The following is a 14,709-nucleotide window of genomic DNA, read 5'->3' on the forward strand; positions in this document are numbered from 1 at the left end:
CGCTGCATGCCGGGATCTGGAGTTTTTCTTCTCCGCTCTGCAAGGCTCTCGGGGATCGCGCGGCCGCTCCCTTATCTCGCGATGCTATCCTATCTTCTTCTGGGCCCTCTGACCCCCTCCCCAGCTAACGTGTTTTTCAAATTCACCAATGGGCGTATAGCGTAAGCTCGAACCAGCCAATGGGAATGCGGAGCCACCGGGAAATTTAAATCGCGCCGGCCGGCTGCACGAGCCACACCGTCCTCCGGCTGACCGTGGTGGACGTTTAGAGGCAGCAGATTCCGCAGCTTGTGCGCCGCGCACCGCCTCCGGTGGACGCTTGGGCCTGCTGTGTAGGTACGAACTGAGGTCGCAGCGCAGCTGGAGCGGCAAAGGCGGGCCCTTAGGCCGCTCTCGGATTGCTGGAGGCGGGAGGGGAGTCTCGGAGTAGACGCGCGGCCAGGCCTTGGCCTCTCTGGTCGATAAGGCCTCGGGGGCGTAGTTCGTTGACGAAACGGGTTTTTCACTACGGATGCGAGTGCTTGGGCCTTAGTGCCCGAGGCCTTGCGAACCGCTGCAACCGCAAGAATTAGAGTCAGGCCCGAGGACGAAAGCCTCGGTAGGGGGCCCGGCGCCTCTGGCTCCTCCTTCCGCGGGTTCCCGCTGCTGCTTCCCCGAAATGGGGGTGGGGAAGGGGGTAGGGGAGGGGACTAGAGATGGAGGTGGCAGTTGGAGCTGCTGTCTCTTAATTTGTAGGCCTTGGGTTGGCTCTGTCACAATTTCGTAAAAGAACAGAATGGAATTAAAAATAGCCTCTTTGAAGGAGGACTTTTGTGATGTTTTGGGAGATTGCTCTTACGTAGGTGAGTTTGAGTGGAACGCAGCTGATACAGCCTAATTTAGTGCATTCACTCAGAATTTCTGGAAATGAAAATGTGCGAGATGCTGAACTGCGTCGCAGGTGTTCAGGGTTGGCAGGAAACCTTATTAAATTTACACAATGTTAACAACGAATCAGAGTTTTAAAATTTTCAAACGTGGAGAATGTATCTGTTTTGGCCGTTTAAAGACAGTAGAGCCTCCAGAAGATCTGAATTTGTGGCCCGTACGACATAGATTTTAACTGTAACCTTATTTCCCGTACGTTGTCTATTAGTTAACTAATTAGTTAACTATTCATGGATCCTATATAGAGTCTAGAGCCACGCTGTACAGTGTGGTAGTCTCCACACGCGTGTGGCAGGTCTAAACTGAGTTAACGCTGTAAGGTAAAAAAGTACCTGCAAGATCTCGAAGAATTAGTAAGAAAAAAGAATGCAAAATAGTTAAGTAATTTTTTGATGTAATGTGTTGAAATGAGAAAATAGATATTGGAGTAAATATATTATTGAAGTTAATTTCATTTGTTCCTTTTTGCTTTTAACAAGCGTGGCTATTAGGAAGCTTAAATTTATACAGTTTGCATCATGTTTCTGATGGACAGTACCGCTCCTGGAAGCCTCAGCCCTTCAGAGGGGAGGGGCCAAATATAGTTTGGCTAAAACTCATGTTCCATAGTGCTGAAAAAGGAATATCCTTCTTTTTTTTTTTTTTTTTTTTAATTTTATTTATTTATGATTTGGCTGCACATGGAATCTAGTTTCCTGACCAGGGACTGAACCCTGGTGCCCTTCATTGGGAGCTTGGAGTCTTAGCCACTGGACCACCAGGGAAGTCCCGGAATATCCTTCTCTAGTATGGAAATACCAATTGAACGTGTATTTGATAATTCCCTTAATGCTTATGTTATTGCCAAAGTGATAAAAAGGAAATTTTTCTCTCCCTCATTTTGCAGCTTTCTCCCTTTGTGTCATAATCATGTCCACCAATGAGAATGCTAATTCACCAGCTCCCCGCCTTAACAGATTCAAGAACAAGGGGAAAGACAGTACAGTGAGTACCTTCTGTTGTTTTCCTAGTATTTTTTAAATGGGAAGGTATTTGGAAAGGGCATCAAAACTTTGAGTGAATTTGAAAAATTGTCCTCACTTGGCAACTAACACTGATGTAATAGGTGAGATGATATGTTATCTTTTCTCAAGGAAATGAGGCGGCGCCGAATAGAAGTTAATGTGGAGCTAAGGAAAGCTAAGAAGGATGACCAGATGCTGAAAAGGAGAAATGTCAGCTCTTTTCCTGATGATGCTACTTCTCCACTGCAGGAAAACCGCAACAACCAGGTGAGGATATTTTATCTTATCAATTATGGTAAACCCAGAAAATCAATATGAGGCCTTTCAAAGATATTTAAATAACATGTCTTAGCTTTGTGGGTTTTAACTATCAAATGTGAAGATCTGTTTTTGTGTGCTCCTGTCAGTAATTCTGATGGGTTATCTTTCCCCCGCCATCCTCTGTAATCTATGGAAGCTGATTCCAAGGTTGTCTTTAGCGCTGATCTACACTTCAAGTTTCCCTGCTTTTCCAGTTGTCAGCTTTTACTTCGAGTTGGCCATTCAAGTGTTCAGTGAAAGTATGTCCAGAACCAACTTATTTCTGCCTTTTTTCTTCTTTCTCTACCTTTCCTTTGCTCCCTCCCTCTCGTTTTTTGTACTTGTCACCAGCCTTTTTCAGGTCTTTTTCCTCAACTGTTTCTTGATTTTCATTCCGTGCCACATACTGTTTACCTAAAAGTTTTCTTAAAATACTGCTTAAAACATCTTATAGAAACTTTATGATTTTAAATCCTTTTTTTAAGGTTCTTTGGAAATTAGACCCATCCTAGAGTTCTACTCATGGAGACGTCATGATTTTATCAGAAGTGAATGATTGAGTGAAAGTCACTCAGTCGTGTCCAACTGTTTGCGACCCTGTGGACTATACAGTCCATGGAAGCCAGAATACTCAAGTGGGTAGTCATTCTCTTCTCTGGGGATCTTCCCAACCCAGGGATTGAACCCAGGTCTCCCACATTGCAGGTGGATTCTTTACCAGCTGAGCCACCAGGGAAGCCCCATCCTAGATTTTTAAATTTATCTTTCATCTTTTAAAAATATTGGGCAATTTCCTGCTTTTTTTCCCCATGTTATGCTTTCCTTCAGTGCTCCTCATTTTACCAATGTTCCCCGACCCCCCCCCCCACCCACTGAATTCTACCTGTGTTCTGTTTCTTGAGTTTTATACTCAAATCCCATCTTCTCTTTATAGCACTTCTAGGTCATCCTAACAGGAAAAATGCTCCCTTCCCAGAATTCTTGTAGCACCCCATTCTGTACCACAAATGGAGAGTAAATTCTGTATAATACTATATACAGAGTTTTACATATATAATTTGTTCTAGGGTTGTCTAGATTTTACATTTTCTTTGTTGTAAGGTTTTAGAATGTGATACTGACTTTTTAAGTTAACTGTAGCTACAAATGCTACAGTTAATTCCAATCTGTAGTCACTACCTGTAATGTTTATGTGTGCAACACCAGTGGGGAAATGCATGGATAACAGCCTTAGCTTTGCAGATTCCCAGCACATTGCCTCTAACTCTGTCCCTTTTCCCCTAGAAGCATGTCTGAATAAAAGTGATTGAGACTAATGTAGGAATAACGTTCACAGTACTCTAGTTCATTTTTTTAACCTGTTCACAGCTACTTTTTTTAGTGACTAGATGCTGGGATACTCCATTACTTAAGACATTTAGTCATGACACCAAATTTGAGGATTGTTCTATATATTAAATAATGAGTATTTAACAGGCAAATTTAAATGTGGGACCAAACTTTTAGTAACTGATTACAAACAGAAATGTCTTCATGTCGGGATTGCATTGTATTTAATCTTTTTTTTTTTTTTTTGTATTTAATCTTAAAAATGATAATTTGAAAATTAATTCACTTGTTCTTGTAGGGCACTGTAAATTGGTCTGTTGACGATATTGTCAAAGGCATAAATAGCAACAATTTGGAAAGCCAGCTCCAAGCTACTCAAGCTGCTAGGTAAGTCTTGTCTTCTGTAGCATGAGTAAACTAAAAAATAAGCATTTTTACATTTTTTGATGGGAAAGCGATGGGCAGGTGGTGCATAGAGTAAAGGTTAAGCCAGGCCTAGGCCTATTTTCATTATAATCTTTCCTAATCTAAAATTTTCTGTAGTTGCCTAAAATTACATCTACTCCAGTGATAATTTTTTGATGTACTTAAGAAATGTTTTTTGTCACTGGCATTTCAAGTCAGTGTCAGGGAAAGGAGGAATTACTCAGTAAGAACATTCATTTAGAATGGTTCATCCATTTAGGAAATAAATATATTCTATTTATTAGACTTTTCCCACCCACCATACACAAATATTTGTGACATCCATAATGGAAAGGATGAATAATTTCTGTAGCTTCACAGTGTGGGGAGTAGCAAATCCAGTTGACAGAAGATCAGGGAAAAGATGTGTGTCCTCACTACTGGTCAGAGTAATGAAATAGAGTGTGATGCTTTTGTATTGTCAAAGATTTTAAAAAGTGGTAAGATCTAAAATAGATTTCTGCAGAGAGAAGGGTTCTGCATTATTGGTAATATTTCAGTTTTGGGAAAAGTAGTTTAAGACACTACCTATGGTTGCACCATGCAAACAGTCTGCTCAGCCTCTCTCAGTTCCAGGATGTCTCAGCAGTTACTCTGCACTGTCAAAGGTTACTTAAAGTTTTAAACTCTTGCATTAAGTTGCGTTTTAAATCGTGTTTTTTTATATGAACTTGTTTGGTCTCGAGTTGCATTTTAAATTGTTGTGGGTGCTCGCTTCGGCAGCACATATACTAAAATTGGAACGATACAGAGAAGATTTGCATGGCCCCTGCGCAAGAATGACACGCAAATTCGTGAAGCGTTCCATATTTTTAAAAAAAAAAAGATAAATTGTTGTGGGTTTTTTTTTTTTTTTTTTTTTGGTATGAACTTGTTTGGTTAATCACTTTCAACTTTTGTCTCTCTTTTTGCTTACCCATAGGAAACTGCTTTCTAGGGAAAAACAGCCCCCTATTGACAACATAATCCGGGCTGGTTTGATTCCAAAATTTGTGTCCTTCTTGGGAAGAACTGATTGTAGTCCCATTCAGTTCGAATCTGCTTGGGCCCTCACTAACATCGCTTCTGGGACATCAGAACAGACCAAGGCTGTGGTAGACGGAGGTGCTATCCCAGCGTTCATTTCTCTGTTGGCATCTCCCCATGCTCACATCAGTGAACAAGCTGTATGGGCTCTCGGAAACATCGCAGGTACTTGGGTTTGAAATTCTTTTGACTGGATGTCTCCAATCCTACTGAGGTTGGCGGAAGTGTCTTAGTGTATTTGTTGCGTCAAGACACTGGTGTACTCAGTAACTGAAATTAATGGCGCTAGACAGGTAGTCATGGTTAACTTTGCCACCTTCTTTTTTTTAAGGTGATGGTTCAGTTTTCCGAGACTTGGTTATCAAGTATGGTGCAGTTGATCCACTCCTGGCGCTTCTGGCTGTCCCTGATATGTCATCTCTAGCAGTAAGTTCCTTACCATAAGTCACGTTTCTCATTGATTCTCATTTTTCTACCCCCTTAAAAAACAGCACTTCATTGCATTTTTCTTTCCCCCCAGTGTGGTTACTTACGTAATCTTACCTGGACACTTTCAAATCTTTGTCGCAACAAGAATCCTGCACCCCCCTTAGAGGCTATTGAGCAGATTCTTCCTACTTTAGTTCGTCTCCTGCATCACGATGATCCAGAAGTATTAGCTGATACCTGCTGGGCTATTTCCTACCTTACTGATGGTCCAAATGAACGGATTGAAATGGTTGTGAAAACTGGGGTTGTACCCCAACTTGTGAAGCTTTTGGGAGCTACTGAATTGCCAATTGTGGTAAGTTAATTTTCAAATGAGAATATAAAGTATAAGGAGCACGATCAGTTGGTACTAATATTGACATATTGTATATTTTAAGCCATAATGAGCCTCTTACCTGTCAAAATCTTCAGGGTGTAGAGATTTTGAGTAGTGCTGGAATAGATAAAAGATAACTACCAGTGTCAACTTTTTTTTCCTTTCAGACCCCTGCGCTCAGAGCCATAGGAAATATTGTCACCGGGACAGATGAACAAACACAGGTTGTAATAGATGCAGGAGCACTTGCTGTGTTTCCTAGCCTGCTAACAAACTCCAAAACTAATATTCAGAAGGAAGCTACGTGGACAATGTCAAACATCACAGCTGGCCGCCAGGACCAGATACAACAAGTTGTGAATCATGGATTAGTCCCATTCCTTGTTGGCCTTCTCTCAAAGGTACTACAGCCTTAGGACTTAATGGCCAGGCACTTGGTAGAGTTGTACTTCTTAAGATTCTTAGTGTACTAATGTTAGGTTCTGTTTAACAGTCCTTTGCTAAATAATAGTAACCTTTTTACGTTAGCTTGGATAGAACCAATTGGAAGTCTTAATCACTTTCTTCTCAAACAGTGGTTTTGGAATCTTACTTTTATGACCATTCTGAAATAAACCTGTTTCTTTATGTTAATTAGGCAGACTTTAAGACACAAAAGGAAGCCGCATGGGCTGTGAACAACTATACAAGTGGCGGAACTGTTGAGCAGATTGTGTACCTTGTTCATTGTGGCATAATAGAGCCGTTGATGAACCTCCTAACTGCAAAAGATACCAAAATTGTTCTGGTTATTCTGGATGCCATTTCAAATATCTTTCGGGTAAGGCTTAACAAGGCGGCGTTTGTTTGAATTTGGACTCGATAATTGGTTTACTATTTAGACAACGGAGTAAGGGGCACCTAAGTTTACTCAGTTCATCACAGAATCAGAAAACCTGTTGATGTGGGCCACACTCTTGATAAAAGATGTGGCAAAGGATTATGAGAGAGATAAAGGAGATGACAGATGCATGATGTGACTTGAATTGAGGCCAGGTACATAGATGAATGCTGTTCATACACATTTATTTTGTTAAGCATTAATTCCCCCAGTTTCATACTATGGTGAAATTAAATTTGAATGACCTGGTTAATTATATTTTTCTTTTGGTTACGTTCCCAGTTGATCGAAGTGTGATAGCATATGGCACTTTATTGTATATATAATGGTTGGTAGGTCCCACTCAACAACTTTAAACTGATTATGGAAATTTTTACATATCAAAGTTTAGAATAATGATCCCTAATGTATGCATCACCTAGCTTAAATAACTTGTCAACATTTGGCCTCTCTTTCTCCTCAACCTTACCTTTTATTTTATTTTGAAACAAATCAGTTATTTCATTTTTAAATATTTATGTCTCTCCTGAAAGATGAGAACTTTAAAAACACAGCTAGCCACGATATCACTTGTATATATACCTACTAGATTCTTGATATCGACAAATAGTCCAGTTAGGGGAATTTCTTTTTACATACCTTAGGTTATTACCCTTGGACAATGGTTCTCTTCCTTGATTTCCATACACTTTAGGATCATCTCAGGTGCTTTTATACCAGTAATTTTCTATTCCCATCACAGACCAGTGGAGCCTGGATATAGTGTCATTTTTAAAGTTAACCAAGTGATTTTGATACACAGAAAAGATTGAGAACTATAGTAAGATCTTCGTGTCTGAAAGCTACAGAAGTAGCTGCGAAGAGCAAGTACAGATCTGATTCTTTTGAATTGTTAAAAAATTTAAAGTTGAGTTTTATCTCATAGAGTTGCGAAGGAATTGTTAAGTGTTTATTTCTGTCTGATATATATTGATAGTCAAACAGACATTGTTTTCTTCATTAAAAGAGTTCATTCAAAGTTTAGTCTTCTAAACTTGGAATTTTTTTCAGGCTGCTGAGAAACTAGGTGAAACTGAGAAACTTAGTATAATGATTGAAGAATGTGGAGGTTTGGACAAAATCGAAGCTCTACAAAACCATGAAAATGAGTCTGTGTACAAAGCTTCATTAAACTTGATTGAGAAGTATTTCTCTGTAGAGGTGAGTAAATGGTAATATTAATAGCTGGGAAGGTTAAGCCCATAAGCTATTTTTTCCTCATACTTTCTTCATGAGCCTTGATAAACATAGTAAAATATCAGCATAAGTATACTATTGCATATAACATACATATTTGTTCCTCTAATGTTTTGCTTGATATTAATACCATCTTTTAGCTTGAAATATTAAAAAGTCACTAGTTTACTTTGGAATGAATAGCCTCACGAATCTTAGAATATCTTGAGAGTAAGTTTGTGTAGGAGTTGGAGAAGTGGGCCAATCCCACAGCCATCCGCTGGCCTAATAGCCTGTTTTCCTCTTGCCTACTGAAAAGTGACAGGTTAAGGAAATCTCCTTTTCTGTTATTGTAGTAGCATTTTAAAAAGAAACATTTTTGTCTGTGATGGGTCTTTGTTGCTGTATAAGCGATTTCTCTAGTTGTAGTGAGAGGAAGCTGCTCTCTAGGTGCGATGTGCGGGCTTCTCGTTGCAGTGGCTTCTTGGTGCAGAGCACGGGCTCCAGGCTGTAAGGGCTTCAGTAGTTGTGGCTCATGGGCTTAGTTGCCCCACAGCACGTGGGGTCTTCTCCAACCAGGAATTGAACCCATATCCCTTACGTTAGCAGGCAGATTCTTAACCACTGGACTACCAGGGAAGTCCCATAATTTTTTATTGAAGTATAGTTGATTTATAATATATTAGTTACTGCTATACAGTGTAGTGATTCGGTTATACACACATATATTCTTTTCCATTATGGTTTATCATAGGATATTGAATATAGTTCTCTGCTATACAGTAGGACCTTGTTGTTAATCCGTTCTATATATAAAAATTTACATTTGCTAACCTCAACCTGCTGTGCCATCTCTTCTCCCAGTCTCCTCCCCCTTGGCAACCACCAGTCTTTGTCCATGACTATGTTTCTGTTTGGTAGATAGGTTCCTTTGTGTTATATTTTAGATTCCACTTACAAGTGATAGGTCTCTCTGACTTACTTCACTTAGTATGATGATCTCTAGTTGCCTCCCTGTTACAGTAGCATTTCTTAACCTATTCAGAACCTTCCCCTCTTAGGCAAACTTCAGTAGCCCTCCGTCCACTATTTGAGATATTAAAATATGGTTCAAGATTAAAGGTGAAATAAGCAAATGAAGACCTTAAGAGTGAATACTTACAGGTATTATGCTAAGTGAAATGAGTCAGGCAGAGTAAGACAAATAACATAAGATTTCTCTTATATGTGGGAAGTTTGGGGCGAAAAAAAACAACACGTCAGCTTGGTGACGTGATTAGAACAGATTGGTGGTTGCCAGAGGTTGAGGGTGGGAGAAATGAGTAAACTGTTTTTTTGTTTTTGTTTTCAGTTTAAATAAATTAGAAATGTGCCAAATTTATGGGATTATATTGTTTTGTTTTTAAATACTTCCAGGAAGAGGAAGATCAAAATGTTGTGCCAGAAACTACCTCTGAAGGCTATACATTCCAAGTGCAGGATGGCTCTGCTGGGACCTTCAACTTTTAGATGTACATCTGAGGCTTAAAGTTGTTTGTTGTGTACTATGTTTGGTATAAGTTTGTCTTACTGTTTCTCTACTAAGAACTCTTTTTAAATGTGGTTTGTTATTGTAGCACTTTTTACAACAAAACTATACTTGAACAGTTCCGAACTGTACATACTGTATGAAGCTTCTCCTCTCAATGGGTTTCTTATTTCTGTGTGGAATTTCATATCTTGCAGTGTCCTGTAAATAAAGATTAAATTCCACCCTTTTCTTTACTTCACCATGCCAGTGTGTTAACTTTCTAATTTAGAGCTTTCACAGGTTGCAAATGAAAGGGAGTTGAACTGAACCCATGTGACTCTAAACTGGGGTATATAGTTCTGGTGGCAGGTAGCATTTGATATAAGGTTTGTCATGTCATCAAGGATACAGAATTGATAGCTTCCTGTCTGCTGAATTCTGGCTTTGCTCTAAGCTGCTTCCCCGCCTGGTTGGTGAGAATGGCCCCTGGAATGTCACGGGTCATTTTTCACTGGACAAGTTTTTCACCAAAGAACAGATAAAATTTCCCAGAACCCCTTAGCCAGTGTCTTAAGTCATACTGGCCACTGGGATAAAAATCTTAAATTTAATCTTAAATTTCTCCTGGAGTTACAAGTGGAATTCATTCCTCCCAACTTTGAAGGCTGAAAGTGATTTCAAGGCTGCACCTGGGAAAATTCGATTGGTGAAGGGTGGGGTCCACGTATTGAGTCTTGTCCTTTTAATTCCCAGGTGCTTTCTCATCTGTGCGGTCTGGGTTGTGAAAGCCACTACGTTAGAAAAGGAAGGGGTGGGGTGGAGTTTTAACTACAGTATCCCAGAAGTCTTAGGAAAACGAAATGCATCATTTAATGTACTACTGTCAGTTTCCACTTTTTGGATTATTGGAAAAATGAGCAAATGCTTGGCGAAGATAGAAGCTATGATGGTGGGCATGGGGTGGAAGACTCAAATTGAACACAATTTATGACCTTTAAGGGCTACTGTATTCAGTAAGACAAGATAGTTCTTCAACTTGGTTGTATAATGCAAGAAATTGCCATTTACCTTCTCAGTGGGTCCTAGCCCTTCCCCCAGTTCATCAACATAAACATTAATACATTTGCCTTCTGTAGATAACAGGGTTTTTTAAAGCTCTTTTCTCAAAGGTGCTCATCTTGTTGGGGAGCAGAAACGCTTCAGCTGATGTGTATTTAAAGCACCTCCAACAGCCGAATTCTTAACATGCAACGTGAAACCTGTTTACAGGTGTTCCTCTTAAGTGCAGGGCACCTTGTTTGGAGACCTGGTGTTTTCTCAGCTTTCTCTGCAGTCTCCAGGCAGAAGTAACCAGACTGGAGCACTGTCCTCCCTCCCCTGCCTAAGTCTTGCTCCACTCCCCTCTTGCCTCCCCTTCCCCCAACGTGAATCCCTTCTTGGTTGCTTCATCCAAAAGTCTTCAGCCTGAGAAAATGCGGAGGTGAACCTGCACATCCTAGGCTTTCACTTTAAGGTAGGTGGAGCTTTATGGCTTTAAAGGGATTAGAGTAACACACTTTGATTGGAGTATAAGGCCTGGATTTGTTAGCATGAAGGCATGACTTGGTGAAGTAATGGACAGGAGACAGCTGCTTTCCAAAAATATATTTTCATATTTTAGATAAAATTCCTAACATACTAGTTTCCTTGAAGTTAAAATCCAGAGAGGCATTTGTTTTTATTGAACTTAACTGGATAAAATCTAATGTATGAGTTTTTATATTCAGCTTGATTTTAAGAAGTGACAAAACACTTAGCCCTCAACTTTTCCCTTTTGCATTAAATGATAATCTCTAAATTAGGGGCTTCCCAGGTGGCTCAGTGGTAAAGAATCTGCCTGCCAATGAAGGACTCCCTTCAATCTCTGGGTCAGGAAGATCCCCTGGAGTGGGAAATGGCAGCCAACTCCAGTATTCTTGCCTGGGAAATTGTATGGACAGACGTGTCTGGTGGGCTACATACAGTCCATGGGGTCGCTGAGTTGGACACAACTGAGTGAGCGTGCATGTGTAAATTGCATTAATACATTGCATTTTTAAGTTTCTAGCAGTTTTAAATCATCTAAGATTTTAATAAACCATCACTGCCTATGATGACTTCATTTTTGTATTGTCATAATGAAGATGGGAAAGTAAAATTTCAGTCAACTATCAAAAACTGCTGACTTATTTTGCTTGTTAGAGTCTTTAAAAAGTTAACATGAGGAAAAGAGTGAACATTGGTGCTAAGTATTTCCCGAGTGTTTTTTAAATTAGTTTTTTATTGGAGTATAGTTGCTTTACAATGTTGTGTTCGTTTCTGCTGTACTTCCTGGAGTATTGACTCTTAGCTTAAAGCCATTGTATCTTGGCTTTAAAATCCTATCAAACAACTTATTTTTAGAAAAAGGTAGGAAATAAACTATGAGCAAAGCTAGTGGAGGTGGTGGAATTACAGTTGAGCTATTTCAAATCCTAAAAGATGATGCTGTGAAAGTGCTGCACTCAATATGCCAGCAAATTTGGAAAACTCAGCAGTGGCCACAGGACTGGAAAAGGTCAGTTTTCATTCCAATTCCAAGAAGGGCAATGCCAAAGAATGCTCAAGCTACCGCACAATTACACTCATCTCACACGCTAGTAAAGTAATGCTCAAAATTCTCCAAGCCAGGCTTCAGCAGTTCTTGAACCTTGAACTCGCAGATGTTCAAGCAGCATTTAGAAAAGGCAGAGGAACCAGAGATCAAATTGCCAACATTACTGAATCATTGAAAAAGCAAGAGTTCCAGAAAAACATCTGATTTCTGCTTTATTGACTATGCCAAAACCTTTGACTGTGTGGATCACCACAAACTGTGGAAAATTCTTCAAGAGATGGGAATACCAGACCACCTGACCTGCCTCTTGAGAAATCTATGCAGGTCAGGAAGCAACAGTTAGAACTGGACATGGAACAACAGACTGGTACAAAATAGGGAAAGGAGTACATCAAGGCTGTATATTGTCACCCTGCTTATTTATCTTACATGCAGAGTACATCATGAGAAACACTGGGCTGGATGAAGCACAAGCTGGAATCAAGACTGCAGGGAGAAACGTAAATAACCTCAGATGTGCAGATGATACCATCCTTATGGCAGAAAGCGAAGAAGAACTAAAGAGCCTCTTGATGAAAGTGAAAGAGAAGAGTGAAAAAATTGGCTTAAAACTCAACATTCAGAAAACTAAGATCATGGCATCTGGTCCCATCACTTCATGGCAAATAGATGGGGAAACAATTGGAACAGTGACAGACTTTATTTTCTTAGGCTCCAGAATCACTGCAGATGGTGACTGCAGCCATGAAATTAAAAGACGCTTGCTCCTTGGAAGAAAAGCTATGACCAACCTAGACAGCATATTAAAAAGCAGAGACATTACTTTGCCGACAAAGGTCCATCTAGTCAAAGCTATGGTTTTTCCAGTAGTCACGTATGGGTGTGAGGGGTGGACTACAAAGAAAGCTGAGCACCGAAGAATTGATGTTTTTGAACTGTGGTGTTGGAGAAGACTCTTGAGAGTTCCTTGGACTGCAAGGAGATCCAACCAGTCCATCCTAAAGGAAATCAGTCCTGAATATTCATTGGAAGGACTGACGTTGAAGCTGAAACTCCAATAGTTTGGCCACCTGATGTGAAGAGCTGACTCATTTATAAAAACCCTGATGCTGGGAAAGATTGAAGGCAGGAGGAGAAGAGGATGACAGAGGATGAGATGGTTGGATGGCATCACCAACTCGGACATGAGTTTGAGTAAACTCTGGGGGTTGGTGATTGACAAGGAGGCCTGGCATGCCGCAGTCCATGGGGTCGCAAAGAGTCAGACATGACTGAGCAACTGAACTGAGGAAATAAACATTTGTTTTCTCAAGGCTGGGTTTTTTTTTTTTTTCTTCCTTGTCCTCATCCTCAACCTTTCTGTGACTGCCTCATCCCTGAAAAGAAATTCTGGATAATTTCTTGTTACAGTACATCCTTGTTAAGTAGGATTTTTGCTTCTGCATTAGGTGTCTTAAATTGCTCTTAATCATTTTGCACTTTCCAGAACCAAGTCAATTAAAACCAAAATTGTGCTCATCAAAGTGGCATGTTCCTTTCCATTCTAAATAGCAGTTTTGTTTGTATGGGCAGTTGGAAACCATGTGAGCCAGAGGACCCCAAGTTCAGGAGGCCATTAAGGGAAGTGTAGCTGGCTGCTCCTTCCCTCCCTCCACCCTTGCTGAAGCTTGCCAAGACCCAGCTGGCTGATTTTGCAAAGCCCTTGAAATATGTCATTAATGGTGCTTGCTTTTGAAATTGGGCTGTTGACCTAATTTGTGATGAACAAAACCTGGCCAAATCACACTGCGCTCCCCTCCCCCCCAGGGAAAGTGTTCGTGAAAAGTGTTTTAGCAACATCACCGATTTTAATAACCTCAGCTAATAAAGATGATAGAAAACACTCAAGCTATCAAGTAGGATTTTTTGAGGACAGAAGAGCAATTTAATTTTGAGCATTTGTATGTTAAATGGCATGTTGTTGGCATAGTTTGAAAGCAGAATTCTGGTGTCTATAAACGCCCAGTTCCTCCTAAATATTTGGGACAGTTTCATAACACTGTGTAGGAGTTGTACACAGAAAACCCTCTTAAATTGATCAGTTTGTGCATTCCTCTCAGGCTTTTCACAATAAAAAATGTCTTTCCCTATCCTAGTTCCTAGACTGGTGCAATGGAATGGACTACTAATTAGGAGCCAGATCAGCCTAAGTTAAAATCTGTCTCTACTGTTATTTCAGTGAGTATCCTTTGGGTTATCTATGTAGCCCACAATCCCTGGTGGGCTGTACTCTGAAATAGGTACAGATTCTGATTACCATGTAATATCAGTATGCTAGGTAAATATTGTAGTCATAGAACAGCTATTCCCCACCTTTTTTTTTTTTTTTTTATGTAGTTTTTTTCTGTTTTGGCTGCACCACACAGCATGTGGGATCTTGGTTCCTCCACCAGGGGTGGAACCCACCCCCCTGCATTAGAAGCATGGAGTCTTAACCACTGGATCACCCGTGAAGTCCCCATTCCCAACCTTTAACAACAAAGGTTTCTTTGCTGTTCTTCCACAAACCTCTATTTTGATATATATTTACCTCCTAGTTAAGTTTATTATTAGTCTCACTTTTTTTTTTCTTATCAGTCTCCGTTATACATCATC

The 14,709-nt window shown here is 40.1% G+C and overlaps 1 protein-coding gene and 1 non-coding gene across 2 annotated transcripts; both read left to right on the top strand.

Moving 5' to 3' along the window:
- The first annotated feature begins 180 nt into the window (after window positions 1–180).
- KPNA2 (karyopherin subunit alpha 2) lies at window positions 181–9,720 on the top strand. The gene is made up of 11 exons (XM_043464462.1): window positions 181–336; window positions 1,814–1,911; window positions 2,061–2,198; window positions 3,859–3,947; window positions 4,948–5,216; window positions 5,383–5,477; window positions 5,572–5,835; window positions 6,024–6,257; window positions 6,494–6,676; window positions 7,787–7,936; window positions 9,368–9,720. The coding sequence occupies exons 2-11, from the start codon at window positions 1,837–1,839 to the stop codon at window positions 9,458–9,460; spliced, it is 1,590 nt and encodes a 529-aa protein (XP_043320397.1). The 5' UTR covers window positions 181–336; window positions 1,814–1,836; the 3' UTR covers window positions 9,461–9,720.
- On the top strand, window positions 4,733–4,839 carry LOC122425016. The gene has a single exon (XR_006264653.1). It is a non-coding gene; the product is annotated as a U6 spliceosomal RNA (small nuclear RNA).
- Window positions 9,721–14,709: the final 4,989 nt, after the last annotated feature.

This window comes from Cervus canadensis, chromosome 1 (assembly GCF_019320065.1).
Source record: "Cervus canadensis isolate Bull #8, Minnesota chromosome 1, ASM1932006v1, whole genome shotgun sequence".
In the NCBI taxonomy this organism is placed as follows: Eukaryota; Metazoa; Chordata; class Mammalia; order Artiodactyla; family Cervidae; genus Cervus; species Cervus canadensis.

Coding starts and splice junctions, on each gene's coding strand:
- KPNA2 (XM_043464462.1), top strand. CDS start 1,837: ATGTCCACCAATGAGAATGCTAATTCACCAGCTCCCCGCCTTAACAGA. Junction 2,199..3,858: donor AGGAAAACCGCAACAACCAG/GTGAGGATATTT, acceptor TTGTTCTTGTAG/GGCACTGTAAATTGGTCTGT. Junction 6,677..7,786: donor CCATTTCAAATATCTTTCGG/GTAAGGCTTAAC, acceptor AATTTTTTTCAG/GCTGCTGAGAAACTAGGTGA.